Here is a 22685-nt window from a genome sequence, read left to right as displayed (position 1 = left end):
GCCTCCCCCTGGCTCCCTATAGTGGAGACAGGAGGGAACATCAGGGATTGTAATGGGGATATGCAGGTGGGTGGGGGCACATGGAGGTATTTCCTTAGTACCTGTCTCTGCAGAGCAGGTCCAGCACAGACAGCATGTAGCCAGCTTCCCCCACACTGTCCCCCAGTGCGCCTCCACCCTGATCGGGCGGGACCCCATCTCTACGTCCCTGCAGTGACCCACGCTGCGGAGAAGAGGCAGGACTCGGGCAGAATGAATCTACAGGAGATTCTTTATGGAGGCTGCTGGACACAGAGCCTGGATCTCTAGCTCCATTCTGGAGCAGAACTGGGCTGCCACACGGACTGAAATCTCCAAGTCTTGGCCGACCAAGCATCCAACTCTGCTTCAGCTCTCATGCTTAGTGTCACCTCGCAATGTCTCCCTAAGCCCTGGCCAGCACTGCAGCCCCCTTGGCCAGACTGCCAGAAAGGAGAAGCTCGTGCTGGTGAGCGTGCTAGCCAAGACTGCACTGAGATCGCTACCTCATTCTACGCAGGTCACTTCTGGTCTGGTGCTGGGTTTGAACTGCTGACCTGGAGGTGGAAGTCTCCACCTCGCACAGGGCAGGCAGCAGCTGAGGGAAGGAGTGGGCTGACGTGGAAGGAGAAGGCCTAGGGTGTGACTACACTGCATGGTGGTTTGCTAGGAGGCAGAACTGAGCTGTCTCATGGACTGAGATCTCCAAGTCTTGGCTGAGCAAGCATCAAACTCTGCTTCATCTCTCGCCCTAGATTTTATTTACTTTCCATCCCACGAGCACATGCTCTTGAAAGGAACAGTGTGTGGGCCTGCTCTCCTGGCTGGCTGCATGGCCTACAGGGAGAGGAGGAAAGGGAAAGCCATCAAATGAAGGAGAATCAAAACAGGAGGAGGAGAGAAGCTGCCCTGTATGGGATAGGGCAGGGTCGAGACAAGAATTGCAGAATCTGCCAAACGTTTGTTGCCAGGAGCCAGCAAGGAACAGACATGCTGAGATGCCGTGTTGCCTGATCCTGCTCTCACTGATGGTGGTGTAAATCTGGAATGACTCCACTGAAGCTAGCAGAGCTGCTCCAGATTTACACCCTAACAGAGCCATAGGGCTGGATTTTCAGAAGGGCTGAGCTATCAGGGTTTGATTCCAAGCCCACTGGAATCAATGGAAAGACTTCAACTCTCTTCAACAGGCTTTGGAACCCAAGGAACGGAACTTGAGAAGCAGCCCAACGGGGGGAAGGAAGGAAGGAATATAGCTTGGGGAAGGAAAACAAAGTCTAGGGCTGCTGACTGTCACAATTTTATCGCAAGTCTTGCAGTAGTTGCTGTCTTACCTAAAGCCCCAGCTCCTGGAATCCTGTGAATATGTGAGAATCTATTCGTTCACTCGAAAAAGAAAAGCAAGTTTCTAGTCTTCGTGGTTGCAGAGAAAAACTTGAAAAAGTGACTCCTAATGGTTCAACAACCAGAAAAGCTCCCCAAGCACAGATTAAAAAAAAATATCCCATGATTCTATTATGCCAATCTGTGACTGACAAATGATTTTTAAGCTGCCAGGGTTGGTAATATTGAGACTCTGACACCAGGAGCGCAAAGCCAGCCAAACAGTCCCGAAAAAGTGGGGTTCATCTAAGAATCTTCTCAGAAGGTTTGATACAAGAGCAGTTCGAAGATACACCTGTATTTTTTCTATAATAAATTAAAGACAACCTGAAATCAGCAATTCTTCCAATTGATGCCAGTCAGTGGGCTGACTGTGGTTAGCCCATCCAGTTTCCTGGGCAACAGCTGAATTTCGTACCCGGTGGCTTCCACAGCCATAGAAACCCAGGCCCCCATCCTATCCCACAAACCAGATCTCTTAAAATAGTCTTCATCAGAAGGTCAAAAGACCCCCCAGCTCCTACCCAGAATGAGACAAACACAGACGAGACCATCAGAGAGGAGCAGCACGGGGAAGAGTTCCTCATGGCGGGCACCTAGAGCTGAGAAAGGCTGGAAAGCATGGCAGGGGTAGCAATGAAAGGGACTTGGGAGACTGGCACTACCCCAGGAGGCGGGATGGGCAATGAGAGCTGCTTCTGAGTTGGGTGATACAGCGTGTGCGCCTGGCAGGGAGCAGGTGGATGGGGGACATGGACCAAACACTCAAGATGCTTCTTGTTATTATGGTTCAAAGCACTTTTTCCCCCTCCGTTACAGGACACATCGGACGCAGACGACACCGGAGCAGAGAGGGAGAGAGAAACGGCAGCAATGGAGAGAGAGGAGAGAGACAGATGGTACTTGGGATCAGGCAAAAGGAAGAAGAGGAGGAGGGGCTGGATCTTACTGGCCTGTAGGTCATGAAGGGGAAGAGGGGCTGCCTAGTGGCTACAGGGACATGGACACGACTTACCCCTGGCGCCGGGACAGCACGGCTCCTCCTCTGCCCTGTTATGTGTGAAAACAGGAAGGGGCGTGGGGCATTTTCCTGCTGGGGGTGGGTAGCAAAGGAGGCGGGGGGAGATGCACGGGTACAAACGGGACCGCCGCGGTGCCGCTTACCACAAGGGCCCTCGTGCTTCGCGGGGATGGCGGCTTTCTGCTGGCACTCCGCCTTCTGGCGCTCGCAGTCGTTGCTGTAGGTCCGGCTGTCCCCGGCACAGACGGGCCGGTAGGCGCCGTCGCAGGCGATTCGGTCGCAGGAGCAGCGGGCGGTGCCACGGCGGTTGAGGCACACGGCGTTGAACTTGCACTCGGCCTGGCACTTGTCTGGAACGGAAAGAGGGAGGCGCCGCTTACACCCTGCGGCTGGGACGCAGGAGTCAGGCTAGCTGGTGTTGAGCTGCTAGCAGGGCTCCCAACTTGGGGGGGTGCAGCAATGGGAGGGGGCCTGGTGCCAAGGGGACCCCGGTGGGGAATAGGCTGAGGACCACGGATCTATCGCATGCTATCAGGAAGAGAACTGTGAAGAGGGGACCACAAGCCTGTGGAAAAGCTCAGGCTCACCGGCCGTTTGCTGGCTCCGCTCTAAGGTGGCTGCTGATCCCCAAAGCTACTCCCAGGAGCCCTGCGGAAGGACCAGCTGGGCGAGTTTAGAGAGACCGAGGCCTCTGTTCAATTTTATCTGAGCCTCCCAGGCTCAGGGGCGTTCAGGTCAATACTCCTGGCTACAGCCCAGCTCCCGCTGATGGACGGATGTGTAGATTCGGAAGCAATAGTCCCCTCCCCACCCACCAGGGTTATTGAGTCTTCTCTGCTGCCCCTAGTGCCAGGGCCACCAGAAGACTGGATTCCCTACCCAGTCTGGGCCCACTCGGCCCCTGCTCTAGCAGTGACCAACACCAGATTCTTCGCGGGGCCAGATGACAAAGGTGGGGATAGGCTGAGAAGGGGCAGCTTCCCTGTCCAAGTCCAGCAGGTTTAGCTGGGGCAGGGGAGTGTCTCATTCCCTTAGGCAGCAGCCGCTGGCGGGGCACCCCAGGGGAGGAAACAGGCATCCTGTAACCCGAGCTCCCTGCTGTCAGGCACGTCGCTGAGAGGTACTTACCCTGAGGCTGGCAGTGCCCCGAACGCACCTTCTGGATCTCCAGCCCCCGGATGGCGCCCGACCGCCCCATGACGCACTCGTTGTCGTAGGTCACCCCGTCGTCGCCACACACCGGGTCCCTCTTCGGAGGGCAGTTTTCAGGCCGGGAGAGCAGGTCTGCTCTGCGAGTGCGGGGGTTTACCCGGCACACCCGGTTCAGGTCATTGAGAGTGCTCCTGCAAGGGTCTGCACACACAACGGAGGGCAAAGGAGAGGGGAGGTCTCAGACCGGCACAGCCATCTCCAGGGGCAGTCCACGCCCAGCAGGGTCAGGCCATTTTAAGCCTGGCCCCACCACATCCCAGTCCAGCTCTAGCTGCACTGGTGCTCCCTTCTCTCTTGGTTTCTGCAAGGCTCTGTTGAAGTAAGACCCAGCCTCCAGATGGAGAGAGCCTGGGGATTCATGGTGACAAGAAAGCTATGCTGACAATTTCAGGGGCTGAGGGTTCGGCCCAGGCAGTCACTGGCCCAGTCACTCATGGCCAGGAATATGTGCAGAAGCAAGTGAGACTTGAGTAGCACCAAGGTGAGCCAGGATGGTCTAACCCTCCCCCCTGACAGCCCTGCCAATGCATCTGAACCCTGGCCTGCAGCGCTCTTGAAACAGCTAGGGTTGGCAACCCTCCAGGATTGTCCTGGACTCTCCAGGAATCAGATGATGTCTTGTGGTAGAACCTCCAGGAACACGTCCAACCAAAATCGGCAACTCCGCTGGTGCCCCTTGATCCACACCTGGCTGTAGAGCCTGTTGACATCCCAGCCCAAGTCCTCCTGCCAGCTGTGCCCACTGGTATTCAAGCTCTGGGGCCAGATGGCTACTAAGACAAGGCTAAGATTAAACTTATTTCAACTGAGAGAGGAGCTTTGGGAGCTCAAGGGTCAACCTCCCAACCCCTTTCCCCCAACACACCACGGGTGGGGAGAGCTGCTCCTCTGTCAGAGCCCCGGCCTTCTCAGGGAGAAGTCTTCTATCCTTTTAGCCAAGGCAGACAGGACTCCCTCTAGAGCAAGGCTAATATGGTTCCTTAATATGCCCACGGGTCCTCTCCTGGGCAACACACACCATAGAACCACACTGGAAGGGACCTGGAGAGCGCATGCATCCAGCCTCCCAGCTGAGGTCGGCTTGACCACTCCTGGCGGCGTCTGTCTGACCTGCTCCTGAGGTGCTCTGAGCTGCCGGGGGCACTCGCTGCTCAGTTTTACAACCTTCCCATCTGCTCCCTGCCCTGGGCAGCTGGGTTGGGAAATCCAGGCCTTTGAGGGAAGATCCCTGAGGACAGGCAACGCGCTGCCTTCCCCCCTGACATAATCTGGGCTTATCCGGATCACCTTTGCCGCTGAGCCGTGCTCACTTTAGCATACTAAATACACGGGCAAAACAGGTGCCATCTATGTGCTAATCAGGGGGTGGGGGACGGATAGCTCAGTGGTTTGAGCATTGGCCTGCTTAAACCCAGGGTTGTGAGTTCAATCCTTGAGGGGGCCATGCAGAGATCTGGGGTAAAAATCTGTCTGGGGATTGGTCCTGCTTTGAGCAGGGGGTTGGACTAGATGACCTCCTGAGGTGCCTTCCAGCCCTGATATTCTATGATTCTAAGTCCTGGGCTTTTTAGTTCCTTTTTTGGTTTTTTTGCCAAGTGCAAATACCTGGACAGCACCGAGGCATTTTCAGCCGTAATTGTAGACACAGGATTGAATTTTTCTCCCCTTTTAATCGGAACAAACTGAAATCCCTGCATGCCCTACAATCCCCCGAGGCTCTGGCATGACATGGGGTGAAACCCAGTAGTAACATAGTCCCCTGCCGTCTGGGAGAACCCCCACGCCCCTCCCCAGAGCTGGCCCAATACAGAGCTGCAGCTCAGCTCTTTGCTTGCTCCATTTTAGTCAGCACAGAGACTAAGTAGGAGCCAGGGCTATTTGGTTCCCTCCAGCCTGTTCCCCACCAGGATCATCCCCCACAGCAACAGTTTTCAGACCATGCTCCAAAGACCACAGAGCACTGACCGGGGATCTGTAAGGAGCTGGCTGGTCCCATGGGGCTGGCTTCTCCGCCTGCTTTCTTTCCAGATCCTAACTCCCCCGTTTCCTCTAGGGCTGGATCCAAAGCTCATCCGGGTCAGTGGAAGGACTTTGGATTGGGACCCTAGTGTTGTTTTTCCAGGTAAGCGATCATGGTAGCTGCCGCTGGCATGCCAGGGGGTTGCATATAGGAAGGGAGGTGGGGCTCCCGCAACAGTGACTAGGGGTTCATCTACACAGCAAAAAAAAGACCCACAGCAGCGAGTCTCGGAGCCCGGGTCAACTGACGGGGGCTGGTGCTGCAGGGCTACAAATACCAGCGTAGACATTTGGGCTTGGGCTGCAATCCAGGGGATGAACTTGGCGAGGGGGGGAGGGTCTCAGAGCCGGAGCCTGACTGTCTCGACACTGATCATTTCAGCCCCGCCGCGTGAGCCCCACAAGCTGACCCCAGCTCTGAGACTCGCTGCCGCTGGGTTTTTTAGCTGTGTGGACTAACGCTAGCACCGCAGGCAGGGGAACAAGCCTCCTCTGTTCAGGTGTGGCCCACGTGACGAAAAGGTTTGCGAATACCCTGCCTCCCCCGGGCCGAAATGGCCTCCCGCTGCCCTTGGCCACTGGTTTCACTGCTCAGCAGCTTTCGCCATTAGGAACCGGTTCCCGGCGCTCAGCCTGAATGCTTACTTTGCTCAGCAGCATCGTGTTACTTCTCACCCCCCCCGAATTCCCCTGGGGGTTTACACACCTCGAAGCACCTGCAGACAGGTCTGCTCCTTTAGGACTCCATCCTGCCAGGGAACTGGCGGGGGCCGAAGTCAACCATGACCTTGCGGCACTGGCTCCTCGTTCTTCTCTTTCCTCCTCCGCCAGCCCCTCCAGCCCTTTAATCGCTCGTGTTGCTCTTCTCTGAATCCCCTTCCATTCCGCGAGCTCCTCCTAATGCTCAGCTGTCCGGGTGCCCTCTGGAGAGGGCTCCCTGGCCCCTCCTAGCTCCCAGACACACATGCCCCCTGCCCCCGCTTGGGGGGATTTTGTGACCTCACGGCAACTTGGTGGACTGCAAAAATGAACAGCTCTCCCGGTGTCTAGCCTCCCCCCGCCCCAATCACAGACGGGGTATCTAGCATGTCCTTACCAACCTGGTGCTTTTCCTAATTAATATGGTCACTTTTAATTACAACGCTCCACAGCAGTAATTAAACGCGACGGAAGCCGTCCTGGGCAGTGACAGGGCTAGGCATACTCCCTGGGGATCGGTGTCACGCTGCGTGACTGATGGGTTCCTTTCATTAGGGGAAGTGGCCTGTTTCTTCAAGGCCTGTGACCTCGGCTGCTGGAGATGCGGTTTGGCAGGAGAGGCCTGCAGCCAATTCAGGGCAGGGGGGAGAAGGGGCGTCAGAGGCTGCAGCCGCTTTTCGGATCATTAGCGATAGGCCTGTGTGCCCAGCCACTAGGGACTGAAGCTCTGTATGAACTGCTGTGAAGACTGACTCCTTCCCAAGCCAGATGGACGGGGCACGAGAAGGGGAGAAAGAGGAGCTGCTCCGGTATAAACCACTGTCCCAGCTCTTGTACTGGGGAGCCACCAACCCCTGCTCTAGGGAACCCACTGGCCTGGCTCTGGTCCTGAGGTGGTCCTCAGCCGTAGTCTCGGCTTCTCCGTGTCCCAGCTCACACACTAGGGAGCGGTTTCCTACTGCCCAGACACCATTTCCTTAGTGTGATGGAAAGCTGGCAGTCAGGTACCCCCTCCTCCCAGCCCCGGTGCCAGCCTGCCCCCCTGACAAGCCCTTGGAAAGGAACGGAGGGCCCCGTGGAAATTCGAAGAGGCAGTAACTTCAGATGGCAGGGCGCGGCCGAACCGACTGGACGCTGGGCGCGATGGTTTTGCGCGGGGCTTTTCCTGTTCTCCGCTGCTTAGACCGATCTCAGAAGCCCCAAAAGAAAGGACTCGCCCCACGGTGCTTTGGCCTTTACCATGTGGTGGCCTGATTCCCTCCCCCAGCATTTCCCAGGGGGGGTCAGGCCTGAACGCTGGAGCATTTCCTGCTGATTCCCGACACCGGTAAAACTGAAGGGGGCTCAGGCCACCAGACGCAGCTGTGTTAGCCCACTGCCAGCCTGCGGCTCTAGGCATCCTCACAGCCCCCCCGGTGCTTTAATTCCCACCGTTAGAGCCCAGCCCGCACCCCTCCCTGCAGCTTGGAGGGCTGGCGCAGCACGGAGTGGGAGGGACCTTCAGAAGTCCCCCCCCCCCCGACCTGGAGCTGGCACAGGCGGGCGACTCACCGCAGGGCCCGTCCAACTTCTTGAAGACGTTCTCCTGCTTGTCGCAGGCGTGCTTGTTGAGCAGGCATTCGCTGCGGTAGTCCTTGCCATCGCTGCCGCACACCGTGCTCTCGGCCGCGCCGCCGCACGAGGCCGGGCAGATGCACTTGGCCGACTGGCCGTCCGTGGAGCGGGCGCAGGTGCTGCCGAAGCTGCACGTCACCTCTGCACAGGGGTCCTTGGAACCTGGAGAGAGACGAGACATGGCGCTGCTGTGTGAACGCGGCCCGGCCTCGGCCCCACATCCCTTCACGTTCCGTCCTACTCCTCTCCTCACTGCCTCCCCCACTGCACCTGGGCAGGTCTCACGAGGAGGCGATGGGTGGGCAAGAGCCTTCCCCCCTGCCCAGTTAAGGACAATGGCTCCCTTTCCAGGGCAGCCTCAGCACAGGGCATCCTGGACTGCACGCTCCTTGCTCAGCGGGGCCCTCAGCCAGCAGCAGCCCGGACAGCCCCGGGTAAAGTTCAGGGCTTTCACACAAATCATTCTCCTCCAGCAACAAAACGAAGCATCCTACCCTCGGAGCCCTGGGGTCTGCAAGTGGCGAGTCGGATACCAGGCGGAAGGCAGAGCAGCAAGGGCCAAGCTCCAACAGGGCCGGTGCAGGGGATGTTTGCATTTCAACGCCCCACGCTGCTCTGGCAACGCGCGGGCCTAACCTATCCCTGCATGAGCACGAGGGACGCAGGCAGGTGATCGCCACCAACATCCGAATCCAGGCAAATCCCACAGGGGCGTCGCCTTCTTGCAGATCGTGTGTCCCTGACTGAAATCTAGCTAGATCCCATGAGTGTCACTGGCAATCTTATCGCCCCACCAGAGCTTTTGGCAACCACATGATCACAGAGAGGTGAAGCCAGGATCAGTTATTCAAGGCCTCACATCGGGAACACGCAAGGGTCGTGCCTGGTTAATGATGTGTGTGCTACGCGCTCTTGACATATCATACAGTCACCAGTTCTCAACCAGGGGTACATGTACCCCTGGGGGTACGCAGAGGTCTTCCATGGGGTACATCAGCTCATCTAGATATTTGCCTACTTTTACAACAGGCTGCATAAAAAGCACTAGCGAAGTCAGTCCAAACTACAATTTCATACAGGCAATGTTTATGCTGCTCTATATACTGAAATGTAAGTACAATATTTATGTTCCAATGGATTTATTTTAGAATTCGATGGTAAAAACGAGAAAGGGAACAATTTGTCAGTACTAGTGCGCTGTGACACTTATGTATTTTATGTCCGATTTTGTAAGCAAATAGTTTTGAAGAGACTGGGGGGTACGCGAGACCAATCAGACTCCTGAACGGGGTACAGCAGTCTGGAAAGGTTGAGAGCCACAGTCCAGGTGTAAACCCAGCATGCTGAAAGGCGCCAGACCTGGTGTGGGGCCTAGGACCGTCTTTGGTGGGACTCATCATAAAGCCCTGCAGTTGCCCAGACTTTTCTTCACTATCATTACAAGACAGAGCGACCTTGTCTCCACTTGGCTCTGGGCTGCCATCATGGTTTAGCTAGGGGCAGATCCGGCAAGGTGCCAAGCACCTGAAGTATGCGCTTCGCTTTCTGTAGGTGAGTAATGCCGCTGAACTCAACGTAGATGCTCCTGTGCGTAAAGCTAAGCATTTGCCTCAGGGCTTGGCTGGATCCAGGCCAGACTGCTCAGCCTCTCCCAGGATTGAGCCTGCGGGGACTGCCCCAAAGCCGACCGACGTCAACCAACGTCTCGCCATTGGCTTCAACTGGACTTTGGATCAGGCCTGTAGGAATGTTGCAAGATGCTGCCCATCCGTTCCTGAAATCAACAGGAGTGGAGGGTGCTCAGCCGTTTGCAAACTCAGCCCCTAGATCCTGGGGAGACAAAGAAGGGGAAGCCCTCGCCCAGCCAGCTGGCGCTTCAGACAAATCTCTATTGCCCAGCTCCCCTGGCTCCCTGCACTGCGAGCTCTCTTTCAAACCCGAGCTCTGGGAGCCTCTCGCTCCAGCAAACAAGCAAAACAGGGGTCCTCAAGGTACCGCCAGCACAATGTAATTGGAGGAAGGGCTCAAGGAGCAATTTCCTCGCTGACAGGGATGGGTCCAAATTTATTTGTCAGCTTTTTTCTTTTTTCTTTTTTTAATTTGTCACTTTTTTTATGATTATTATTTTAAATAAATCACTCGGCGCACTCTCGCCTCTGACGCGGGCCCTGGCAGGAATGCCGGGCGCAGATTTATTGTGAGCCGGAGCGCCACGCTCGGGAAAGGTCAAGTTAATTTACTCTGAGACGAGGAGACGGGGGGCTCATTTACACAGCTCCTTGCTCGCAGCTGGTGCATGCCAGCCCAGGGAAAGGCCTTTATTAGCCTCACTCACCCGGCCTCCTGGAAAAATCTCCATCCCCGAGGCAGGGGCTCACTTAGATGTGGGGGGGGGGCTAATCTGTCACACTCTCTCTCCAGAGCAGGTGAATGGCTCTCGCTTCTGCAGGCAGTGTTGCCTAGTGGCTAGAATCCTGGCCTTAGATGAGTTCTGTTCCTGGTTCTGCCACTGAGCGGCTACATGACCCTGGCCAAGTTACTTCACCTCCCTGTACCTCAGTTTGCCTGTCTGCTAAATGAAGATAATGATGTTTGAAAGGGCTTAGAGCCCTGTGGCTGAGGAGTGTTACAGGCAGGGCTGGAAGAGAGATGGAGAGAACCAGGGACATTTTCTTCACTTTCAGGGCTCGGTGGAGGCTCTCGGTCTTTATGGGATGGCAAAGGCTGGTGGGGCATCTTCTCCCTAGCACTGAGGGACATCGGCACTGAGGGGAAGTGGAAGAGGCATTAGTAAAGCCAGCCTCAGGCTGTGGTCAGGTAGTGGGGTTGGCCATCTACACTGCGAGTCTCAGGGCCCGGATCAGCTGACTCAGGCTCATGGGGCTCGTGCTACGGGCCAAAAACAGCAGCGTGGGCTCCCAGACTCTCCCCGCTCACGGGGTTTCAGAGCCCGAACGAGAACATCTACGCTGCTGTTTTCAGCTCCGTGGTGGGAGCCCCATGAGCCTGAGTCAGCTGACCCGGCTCTGAGACGCCGTGCTGCGGGTTTGCAGTGTAGCCATACCCTGACTGGCCCCCTGCCCTCAGGCCTGATACCCCAGAGTGGCATTAGGGGGCGCTGTGCTGCTGGAGGTAGCACCTTTGGAACAAGATGCAGAACCTACAGCTTGCCCACTTGTGATCTTTAAAGAATCCGCAGCCCCTTTTCACAAGCCCAGGGGCACGTTCACCCTGGTGCCCTGGCCAGGTTATTGCCTTCTTCCTCCCAGATGTTCTCTACCGATTCCATGGCACAAGGGAGCCTCCTTAACCTAGGCGGTTTCAGAGAGTCGCCGTGCGCCATTAAAGAGCGTCTGCGTCTCTCTCCGGTGGTGGACAAAGGAGTCTACATGCTGAATCACAGTCCGTACACCAGGGATGGCACTGGCACCTCACCCTTTTCCTTGGGTACCCTGCTTCCAGCCTTGGGACTTCTCTCTCCTTCTCCATCCTCCCTGGCACCCTGCAATGCTTTGACCGTGGTTGAGGACTGGCTGTGACCGTTCATTTCCTAGCCCCCACCCCCTCCAAGCTACTGAATGCAAACGGCTGCCTCCCTTGAAGAATGTCGCCGATGCCAGAGCGGGTGCCCATCTCACCTTGCCGGGGCTCGAGCATGTCCTTGGCTCTACTCACCGCATGCCCCCTTGCTGATGACTTTGATCCGCCTCTGCTGGTTGCACTGGGCTTTCTCCAGCTCGCACTCGTTGCTGTAGGTGGAATAGTCCGAGCCACAGACGGGGGCCACCACCACCGGGCAGGTAGTCTTCTTGCAGACACAGGAGGCCTGGGAGGAGTTGGTGGTGCTCCTCTCGCATATGGCTCCGAATCCGCACAGCATTCCTCGGCACACTGCAGGGGAGAGAGCAGAAAGAGGCCAGGTCAGCCTAGGCTGCTTATCCAGAGACAGAACCTCGCTCCCCTTGTTTTGTAACAGTCACAGCAGCCCGGATTCCTGGGTTCCATTCCGGAGTGTAGGAGGGAGTTGATCTAATAGGAACCAGGAAGGACTAAGAGCCCACACTCCTGCGGGCTGTTCCTGACTGCCACAGCCTCCCTGTATAAGTTTGAGCAAACGGTGTGCCTCAGTTTCCCCACGTGATGCTAATCGCCATCTGCCATATGGGGATGCAAGATGGTGTCGTTATTCTCTTCGCGAACCTCTGAGCATTATTTTATCTGTTCAGCACTCCTCGGCTCAGCAAACCGAACACAAAACCCAGGGATAAAGACAGTCCCCGGGAGCTTGCACTCAAGAGACCAAGACAAGACAAGCTGCAGGGGGACGGCTGCAAGAACACAGCGGCCGCAAGGGTAGTTATTTACACAATGCCCAAAGTGCGCCAGTACGGGCCAGATCCTGCCCTCGTGGTCACGATGGGAGCAGGATCGCGCCGCGATATTAACAATCGGATCGCCTGCCTCTGCACTGCAACATTGCCCCTGGGTGGGAGACCCACCCTCCAGCCTCGGGGCCTTTCCCTGCAGATCTGCCTGCCCTCCTGAGCAGCTGCCTCTCAGCGGCTCCTACCATCTTACAAGGAGCCGATGCCAATGGGAATCTTCCCACGGGCCTCGGATCAGGCCCAGGTACAGTAACCCCCTGCCAAACGGTGCCCCAAAGGGAGGGGGCTTTACACGCTCACAGCGCCTTCCCCACACACGCAGCCGGAGCAGCCCAGGACGCCAGGGTCCAGGATCACTCCCACTTCTCAGTGTCTGGCCCCCGCTCTCCGCCCACCCCTCTGCACTTGCATGACCTGCCTCAGCCGGCCACAGTTCCCTTCCCACACCCGTGTTGGGTAGGGGGCGAAACGGCACAGCTGGTCAATGCGCCACTGGGCGCATCCGTCGGGCTCTCTGGGTTTAGGGGCCGATTATCCCATTCCCCTCCCAGATACCTGCTCCCAAAGGGGCTCCACCCTGCAGGGCTCAAGGGCAGCGAGACGTGGCGGCTGGTGGCGAAGAGGAGCGTGACATGCCATGTTGGCACCAGCTTACATACGGCAAAAGCTGCACACAAAAGGTCCCACCCTCCTGCCTTCCGCCCCTCCGCAGAGTTCCCCGGACAGACAGAGGGCAAGTCTCCTGCACTCTCCTTGGGATGCCCGTCTGCAAAGGTGCCACAGGCGCCGACTTTCCAATGTGCTGGGGTGGGCTCGACCCCCGGGCTCTGCCCCAGGGCCAGCCCCCACTCCACCCCTTCCTCCATGGCCCCATCCCTGCCCCGCCTCCTCCTGCCCCATTCCGCCCTCTCCCAGAAGCACGCCGTGCCCTCATTCCACCCCCCTTCTGTCCAGCACCTCCTGCACTCCATGAAACAGCTGATTGCGGTGGGCGGGAGGAGCAGGGAGGGAGGGGGAGGCGCTGATTGGCAGGGCCTGCCGGCGGGCAGGAAACACTCGGGGGGGGGGGAGGAGGAAGCTGATAGGGGGGCTGCCAGTGGGTGCTAGCACTCACCATCCAGTGGGTGCTAGCACTCACCATTTTTTCCCTGTGGGTGCTCCAGCCCCAGAGCACCCACAGAGTCGGCACCTATGAAAGGGGCCTTGAGAGGTCACTTAAGGCAGGTTTCGCCCTAGATAGCGACACAGGAAAGAAACAGCCATGGCGCCCTCTGCCCTCCATCCCACACAGGGACACCAGCCCCAAAGAGAGCCGAGGGGTACTGGGTGAAAGCAAACTCAGTCAGCTGGCAGGCAGCCTGGTCTAGAGGAAAGGGACTGGGCGTTCGGAGAGCCAGGTCCCGTTCCCAGCTCTGCCACTGCCCAGTGGTGTGACCTTGGGCAAATCACTTCCCTTCCCGGGGCCGCTCTCCCTCTCCCATCTTTTGTCTTGTCTTGTCTGTTTAGAGCATAAGCTCTTTGGGGGAGAGACTCTCATTTACTCTGTGCACTACCGCACCTACCACAACCGGGCTTGATCTGGACTGGGGCCTCTAGCCCCTCCTGGGATACAATGAGACAACAAGTGGCCATGAGGACAGGGCGGGTGAAATTAACCAGGTCATGGAGAGATTCTTGGCCCCACCGAGTGAGGTAGATGGATGAACTGCCTCTGATCCCCACCCCTAAAGTATTCACAGTGACCACACCCCTTCTCACAGGATGGCTGGGATCAAGCTTTCCCGAGCCCTCCTCACCAACAGCAGTTACTGACCCCGTTCAAATAAGAGAGAAGGGCCATTAAAATAAAAACCTGAGAGCAAAGGAAAAAAAAAAACTGTCTTCACCTTGTAACTCTATTCAGTGTGGGGGTAGAAAACACACACACACACACACACACACACACACACACACTCTATACATTGCAATTTATGCAAATCTACCGGGATCACATGGCTGAGGGCTTGTGTCTTTCTAATAGGAGATGCACAAATCTCTTTATCACACACAGTAATCAGAGCAGCCAGCACAGACCAGATCCGGCATCTGAATTGCTAATGTAACAGGAAAGGTAATTTTTAAGTTGGCAGAGGCGCAGGGGTAGGGGGGGACAGGTACATGCAAACTCAGCCGTATGCAGGTAGTTTTTGTGAGCAAAGCACAATTACAGCAGTGGGAAGAGATGACAGAGCACTCGGACCGCTCCCGGGAATGTCACTGACCTGTGCAGAACAATACCCTCCACATACACAGCCACTGTGCACACACACCCAGAGCACACCCTTTCACTGCACAATCACACCGAGCGCACACCACATATACCACACATGCACGCACACTACACACAAATCCACGGCATATACTATTCACCACATATATCTATCACAGGGGTTCTCACACTTCATTGCATCGGGACCCCCTTCTGACAACAGAAATTACTACACAACCCCGGGAGGGGGGACCTAAGCCTGCCCAAGTCCCACCCGCCCAGAGCCGAAGCCCAAGGGCTTCAGCCCCAGGCAGGGGGCCTGTAACCTGAGCCGGGCCACCCAGGGCTGAAGCCACAATCAGGCCGAAGAGAACCGCTGATCTATCCCATACATGCACACACCCACTACATTTACATGACAGATACACATCCTGCCCATACTTAGGCTTGGCAGAATTCTTCTTTTTTTTTTTTTTTTTAAATAATTTCAATGTTTTTGAAAGCATTTTTACTATTTTTATCTATTTAAATTTCCACACTGATGGGAAATTAGGGGGGGGGGATGTTGAGCAGTGGTGAGCAGAAATAACAATTTAATGACAGTAGACACTGAGATTCCAAACAGATCACCGCTAAACCACAAATTGTTAACATCGCATGTCAAAATAGACAAAGTCAATATCCTTACATCAAACCCTCATAAGTTCTCAAGCAGGCTTTTCTTACTTTGCCTCGCTGAAATTCTGATCATTACGGACGGAAACGATTTTTTGTCGGTTTGCGTATGTACAGTGAAACTGACGTGTATGGACATTTACCGATAAAGGTCTACACCTTCCAAGCCTACATGTATTACACACACACCCCCACCGTATAAACTGCTCTCACTCCCCAGACACACTGCACTCACTACACACACAATATACGTTAAACATGGAGACTGACCTACATACTAGAGAGAGAGAAATCATAAAAGGCAAAATAAAAAGCCTGGCAGTGGCTCATTTACACTTCAATTCCCGGCCGCTTGGCTTTGACTGCTTTGAGATTTTGAGCTCATATGCACAGCAACAATGCGCCACTAAGAGACTAATATCGTCAAATAAAAAAAGAACTCGCTTTCTCTCCTACCCAATATCTAAAAGCAATTTATCATTTTTATGAAGCTCTGTGGATAGTCTCTCACTCTTTCCCTTGCTGCTGCTCTCACTCGCTCTCTCTCTCTTTTTTTTTTAATGCAGATAAGTCTGTTTAGCTCCAAGATTAGAGGGTGCAAGAGACGATAGACAGCGTGTGAATATGAAATGCAGGACAAGTGGGGCTTTATCCAGTTTCCAGTCCCACCCCCCTCTGCCTCTCGAGCAGGTTCTTCGGAGCAGAAGTGTAACGGTGTAGTGCATAATCAAGCTGCCACTCAGAAGGGAGAGGGGAGGCAGAGACCAGACTTCTCGAAAAGCAAAGGGAAGAAGCCAGAGCACCAGACAGATGCGGGGATGCAGAGCAAACCTCAAGCAGGTTTCAATTAGCAACCTGCTTGCAGAAGACCGGGCAGAACGTGAGGGGTGAAGGGGAGCGAGGTGGTAGGCTCTGCTGGCCAGGACTGCTGGGCACGTAACATACAGGGGCCCAATCCATTGCCCAGTGCAGTCCCACGGACGCAGGGGGAGCCGGGCCCTGTGCTGGTCTGTTTGGGAGAGGGATGGAATGACAGCTAACTCCTCAGGAGAGCTCTGTTCCCCACCACCTGCCACCCCTGGACGGGAGCGTCTGAGTGTGAAGTCACAAAGTCAGGCCGAAGGGGAGCGGGATCGCACTCAAACACCCTGGTGACGGGCACAGAGTAGGAGCCTGGAGCACTGAACGGGGATAACCCTAGGATAAAGTGGACGTAACCCACATACCCATCATTTGCAACCGCAGGCAAGAGCAAAGGGGAAGGGGGCACCTATCAGTGAACTTTGAGTCTCCCCATGGCACCCCACTTCGATTCTTCCCTTCGGGTACTGCCCCCCACGAGCAGGATCTGTACATCTGCAAGGCACTGTACGCATCCTCTGAACCTGATAATCACAGGCCAGACCTGTGCTCTGGGAGATGTCCAGACCCAGGTGAGAAACGAGCTGGCAGAGGGGTATGGACACGTCACGGCCCAGCATGCCAGCTCGGGGAGGCAAGCTGGAGGGTGGACGGCCCAGCGGACAGGGCGCTGACCTGAGACTCAGGACACCACCGCTCCATTCCTGACTTTGCCACGGATTCCCTGCGTTACCTTGAGCAAGTCACTTGGTCTCTCTGTGCCTCAGTTCCCCCCTCTGCAAAAGGGGTCCAATAGCACTGCCTTCCCTTGCAAGGGTGTGACGATGCGCTCAGACGTTACAGCAGCAGGTGCCAGGGAAGTACCAGAGACAGAGCGAGGTTTCCCAAGGAGAGGGGACCGTAGGAGTGGAATTTGAAAGCACAAACCTGAGAGCAGGAGTTTGTGTGCGGGAGACAGGATGAGAAGACGAAAGCAGCGATGAAAACGGATACAATCTTTTAGGCCTGTCTGCTGCTAGACCCTGGCCTCGTGCCCAGGTGAGCGTGAGTGAAGAATATCATCAGGGTTGGAAGGGACCTCAGGAGGTCATCTAGTCCAACCCCCTGCTCAAAGCAGGACCAATCCCCAGACAGATTTTTGCCCCAGATCCCTAAATGGCCCCCTCAAGGATTGAACTCACAACCCTGGGTTTAGCAGGCCAATGCTCAAACCACTGAGCTATCCCTCCCCCCAAGGAAATGAGACGTTTGGGTGGATCGATGCACCACGGCACCATCCACCCTTTAACTTGTCTGGTGTCGGAGACCTCGGTAGGTTTTGCTGAGAAGGGTCTGCATAGAAGCGCAGAAATGAGTGGCAGAAAGGGACCTCAAGAGGTCAAGTCCATCCCGCTGCACTGAGGCAGGACCAAGTAAACCCAGACCATCCCTGACAGGGGTTTGTTCAGCCTGTTCTTAAAAACCACCAGTGGCGGGGAATCCACAACCTCCTTTGGGAGCCTAGTCCAGCGCTTTACCACCCTTAGAGTTAAGGTGTTTCCTAACATCTAACCTAAATCTCCCTTGCTTCCGATTAAGCCCATTACTTCTTGTCCTATCTTCAGTGGACATGGAGAACAATTGATCACCCTCCTCTTTATAACAGCCCTTAACGTATTCAGAGACTGTTCTCAGGTCCCCTCCCATCCAGTCCTCTTTTCTCAAGACTAAACATGCCCTTTTTTTAACCTTTCCTCATCGGTCAGGTTTTATCAACCTTTGCTCATTTTTGTTGCTCTCCTCTGGACTCCCTCCAATTCATCTACATCTTTCCCAGGACTCCTGCCTGGCCCCATTAGATCTGCAGCTCTCCAAAGCTCTGGTGTGTTGCAGTGACACGAACTACAAAGCCTGGGAGAAAAATCCAGCAGCAATGGTGCTGAGAGAAGGACAGGAGGCTGAGAAGAGAGGCCCTGCGGTGAGCTGCAAATTCCAGCTACACCCTGGCAGGGCCGCCCAGAGGGGGAGGGGGGGGGGCAAGTGGGGCAATTTGCCCCAGGCCCCGCAGGGGCCCCCACGAGAGTTTTTCGGGGCCCCTGGAGCGGGGTCCTTCACTCGCTCCGGGAGCCCCGGGAAACTGTCGCGGGGCCCAGGCCCCTGGAGCTTCTTCTGCTCCAGGTCTTCGGCAGCAATTCGGCAGCGGGGGGTCCTTCCGCTCCGGGACCCGCTGCCAAAGTGCTCCGAAGACCCGCAGCGGGGGTCCTTCCGCCCCGGGACCCGCCACCGAAGTGCCGGGTCTTTGGCGGCAATTCGGCGGCGGGGGGCGTAGGGGGCGAGTGCACCTCTGACTCCCCCTGGCCAGCTCAGTCAAGGAGCACTGGGGCTCAGGGCAGGAGAGGGGAAAGGGGGTCAGATGCTGGTACCTACTTTTATCTTTCCTTTCTCCCCCTCTTAAAGAAACCTCAGAACCACACATGCTTTGGACACCCCTTCATGACAACCTCCTTGCTGGATAGAGGAGAGGATGGGCCGGGGCTCCCACTCGGAGCCCATAGAAACCATGCCAAGATCAACCAGAGGGGGCGCTGCAGAGAAACCAGAGGCCCTGCCCAAGCCCTCCCCGCTGGGGGCTGAGTAATGGAACCATACCCTAGACATGCTTTTAAACGGAGGCACAGAGAGGTTAAGTGACTCAGGCCAGGTCTACACTACAAATATAATTATTTCGTCAGACAGGGGTATGAAAAATCCACCCCCTGAGTGACGGGATGGTTATGCTGACCTAACCCCTGGGGCAGACAGGCTCTGTGGAGGTGCCATAGGCACCGCCTCCCACCGAGGTAGCTGCACTATCCCGACGGGTGAAGCTTTCCCACCCGCACAGTAGCGTCTTCACTAAAGCACCAATGCAGAAGTGCTGCCCTCAGCAAAGATCAGAGAGTGAGCAACAGTTCCAGCCCTCTGATTCCACACTGTCCACGCCTTGGCGTTCAGACCGGACAAACCCAGCTAATGAGGAGAAAAACAATTGCTTCTATGGCCCCTTGTTACCATGCTGTCTGAGCACCTCATAGTCTAAGGTACACGAGGAGGCAGGGCACTGCGGCTAGTCCCATTTTACTGATGGGGAACTGATGCACAGAGAGGCTAAGTGACATGCCCAAGGTCACACAGCAAGTCTATGAACCTGGGTCTCTTGATACCCAGGCTGGCTCCCTAACCACTGAGCCATCCTTTCTCTTGAGGTAGTCAGAGGACATAGCACACCAAGGAGGGGGAGGAGCTAATCCAAGGGGGAAGAAGGTGTGATGGGGTGAAATTAAGAGCATAAAGTGTAGGCTGAATATGACGGAAGATTTCCTGAGGGGAGGGGGCAAAGGGCCTAGGGAGATTCCCCCCTCCCCACAAGGGACGGAATGGAAACCCCTCTACTTGACCCAGGGTGGCCAAAGCCTTTGGGAACAGTCTGCCACTAGAAGGGGATGGACAGGGGCACCTCATCCCTTCCCTCCACCTCCCCTTACGGAAGAGCCCATTACAGATGGCAGTCTGGGGATGAGAGCAGGCAGGCACCCAAGTCCCCTCCAAGAAGAGCCCAGCAGCGACAGCCGAAGCCCCTGCAGGCACTTGGAGAGGCGGGGGCAGGGCAGCAGGATCCTATAGGCTTTAGGAGCTCATTGCACTTGCAGATTGAGGCCTTCTCCTCGGATCACCCCAACCCAATCCACTGGAGATGAGCCGCATCACAAGTGTGGGGATGGGGGGGGTCGTCTAGGCCTCTGTGTTCTGCATCCCACTCTCTGCTTCTCTAGCCATGTCGTGCTGCGACCGAGGCAGCACCGGGCCCCCACTGCCCCCGTCTCCCTCTCTGTTATGTCTGGGATGAGGCCTGGTGAAAAATTTAGAGCGAGATAGCAGGGCCTGACGGCGTCCGCTCCCCTTGTGTGGCCAGGAGCATGCGAGGACACAGCTGGAATGGGGAGAGCGGGGGCGCTGAAAGATGCAGGAGGGCAACGGCACTGGGCCAGCAGCAGCACACAACTGAGCTGGGCTTGTTTCCTCCATCCTTCCCTCGCCTCGCCAGCCCCCCTCCCCACGCAGGGCGGAGAGTCAGACACTGGGAAATCGCCCCTTTGTATCAGCCGCGAACACGCCCTCCTCTGCTGATTCGACACCAGAGAGAGACCTCTGCATCAAGGCTCCCGGGGTGACTCTTGAGGCACAGATAGAAATCACCAACCTCAATCATGCCCAGCCCCCATCCCAGAAGCAAGGTTCAGGAAGCGGTGAGCTGGGAGATGACAGCGGTGCCCCTTTGCCCGCGCCCACAGCGGTTAATTCCAGGAACAAAGGGAGATTGTGGCGGGGGAAGGGATGGCTGAGCGGAGGTTGGGACCTATACATTTAATCCACCCTGCCCCCATCGTTCCAATTTAGGACTAACTCCAATCAATAACTGATACTTCGTCTGATTTCCCATTACAGTCATGGCCCCGCGCAGCTGCGCCATTGACAGATGCATGCTCAGAAGGGGGTTGGGGGGAGGGGAGGAGGTGCACTGGGGGGCAGGTCTCCTTCAGCCCCTCCCTGGGGCACAAACACTCAGATACATCCCTGCTGGCCTATGTGCACCACCAGGAACTGCTGTGCAGCAGAGAGAGGAAGAGGTAATGCTGTATTACAAAGACAATTATTTCAGACTCCAGCTCAATTAGTCAAACACAAGTGATGCTCAGAAACAGACCGGGTTCTTGACCTAGGGACCAGGAATGATTTCCATTTAACCTGCTGATCCTAACCACCTAGGGGAGGGATGGGCTCAGATGAGAGCTCCCCAGGGAACGAACAAAGAATATTTGGGACTTTACACAGCCCTTTTCATCTGTATCTCTCAGTGCTCTTCACAAAGGTAGTGCTGCTCTAGTAGACGCTTGGGGAATTTTTAGTACTGCTGTCAGGAACAGAGTCACACCCCTCATTTACTGGTCACTATTTCAGGGTGCATTTCCTTTCCGTATTGGTCTCAGCCTTCAGGCAGAAGTTAGACTAGTCAGTTTCACTTTTGCCTCTAGCAGCGTTACTGTCAATTTCACTTTCAAGCACCAGGTTGCAAACATTAAAGGGAAAACGTTTATTTTTGCTTAAGAAAATGTTGTGCTGGAATTTAAAATACTGGAAACATTTCTATTGTTCTTAATGTTTCCTAAAAGCTTCTTTTTTTTTTTTTTTAATTATTTTCAATTTGATCTGGTGACATCCTCTTTAAAACAGGGGCAGATCCTTAGCATTTGTATAGATAAACATTTCTCAATTTTAAAATGATACAAAACAACCCCGATAAAATAACAGAAGGGCAACAAAGTACAAGGAGGATATTTGGATGAGGCTGCATAAGGATACCAACTTAAGGAATCATTCCTTCCACCTGGAGCAAAGTTAAACAATCACACTCCAGCTACATACTGACATTTAAACAAAAGACTAGGGAAGTGTGTTTATTTTGCCAAAGGGACAGCGTCAGCTTAATTTTAGCCAAACGCTTAAATTCTGTAAAAAACAAGCTTTCATAACACCTGCGTCCAATAGACATTTCCACTTTAACAGAAAAAAAAAAAATCAATCAATCAATAATCCAATGAATGTGGTTGTTTTAGAAGCCGCAGACATTACAGCATTAAGGCTGTACCACTGAGGCCCCTCAGTGGGTGGTGTTTTTCATGGGGTGGGAGCGGCCTGTCAAAGATGAGGACTCCTGACCCTGATGTGGAATTTCCTCTCTCTGTGTAAGAGTGAAATGGACTTTGCTGGATCTCCACCGAGAGACTAACGTATAAATAAAAAACTAACCCCACCCCCCATGCTGAACAGTAACAAGCAAATCAGCTGTTTACGTTTCTTTCACTTTTAACAATCTCAGGTATTATTGGTAATGAAACATGTTTTTCTCCAGCAGATGATTTTAAATTTGATTTTACAAAGCGCCCGTCCGATGTCGTGATGTGGCTAGATTATGCCCGCACAAAGCCCAGAGAGAATAAAATAAACACCGCTCTTCTCCCATCAGAACTGAAAAATACAAACCAGGTTTATCGTAACTGGAAAAGACGCACAGCCATACACGCTCTGCATAGCATGAAATTCCCACTGAAGTCAGCAGGAGTTTTCCTTTCCAAAAGGGAGCGCTTGTCAGTTGTACTTTAATTTTAGGTATCCTGGCAGAAGTTACCACAGCAGGGAAAAAAATAAAACTTGGAAAGTGAAAAGATTTAAAAAAAAAAAAAAGGAATAGGCGTAAAGTTCCCTATTCAGGAAAACACTTAAGCACGTTTGTAACATTAAGCATGTGTTTCAGTTCCATTTTCTACAGTAAGACTTCAGCATGTACACACAGGTGCTTTGCTGAATCGGGGCATAAAGTACTAACAAGTGTGGTAAGAAATGTTCCTGGGATTCCTATCATAATAAAAAGGTACAGCAGATTATGCCTGAGTAAATACCAAACAGCAGGAATATTGCTCATGATGGCAAGGACCTCGTAGCATTTATGCCCATCAGTGTTTGGAATGACATG

General features: G+C 54.8%; 1 protein-coding gene across 1 annotated transcript in view; it reads right to left on the bottom strand.

Moving 5' to 3' along the window:
- The window catches only part of AGRN (agrin), a 222379-nt gene that overhangs the window by 58031 nt on the left and 141663 nt on the right, over window positions 1–22685 (bottom strand). The window contains exons 5-8 of the mRNA XM_065421348.1: window positions 11642–11857; window positions 7904–8128; window positions 3551–3775; window positions 2566–2772 (exon numbers count right to left, since the gene is read on the bottom strand). Of these exons, the coding sequence (XP_065277420.1) occupies window positions 2566–2772; window positions 3551–3775; window positions 7904–8128; window positions 11642–11857 (873 nt within the window). The remainder of the gene's footprint in view (window positions 1–2565; window positions 2773–3550; window positions 3776–7903; window positions 8129–11641; window positions 11858–22685) is intronic.

Source organism: Emys orbicularis, chromosome 22 (assembly GCF_028017835.1).
Source record: "Emys orbicularis isolate rEmyOrb1 chromosome 22, rEmyOrb1.hap1, whole genome shotgun sequence".
Lineage (NCBI taxonomy): Eukaryota > Metazoa > Chordata > Testudines > Emydidae > Emys > Emys orbicularis.
The sequence above is the reverse complement of the archived record's forward strand: the minus strand, read 5'-3'. Positions and strand labels throughout refer to the sequence as shown.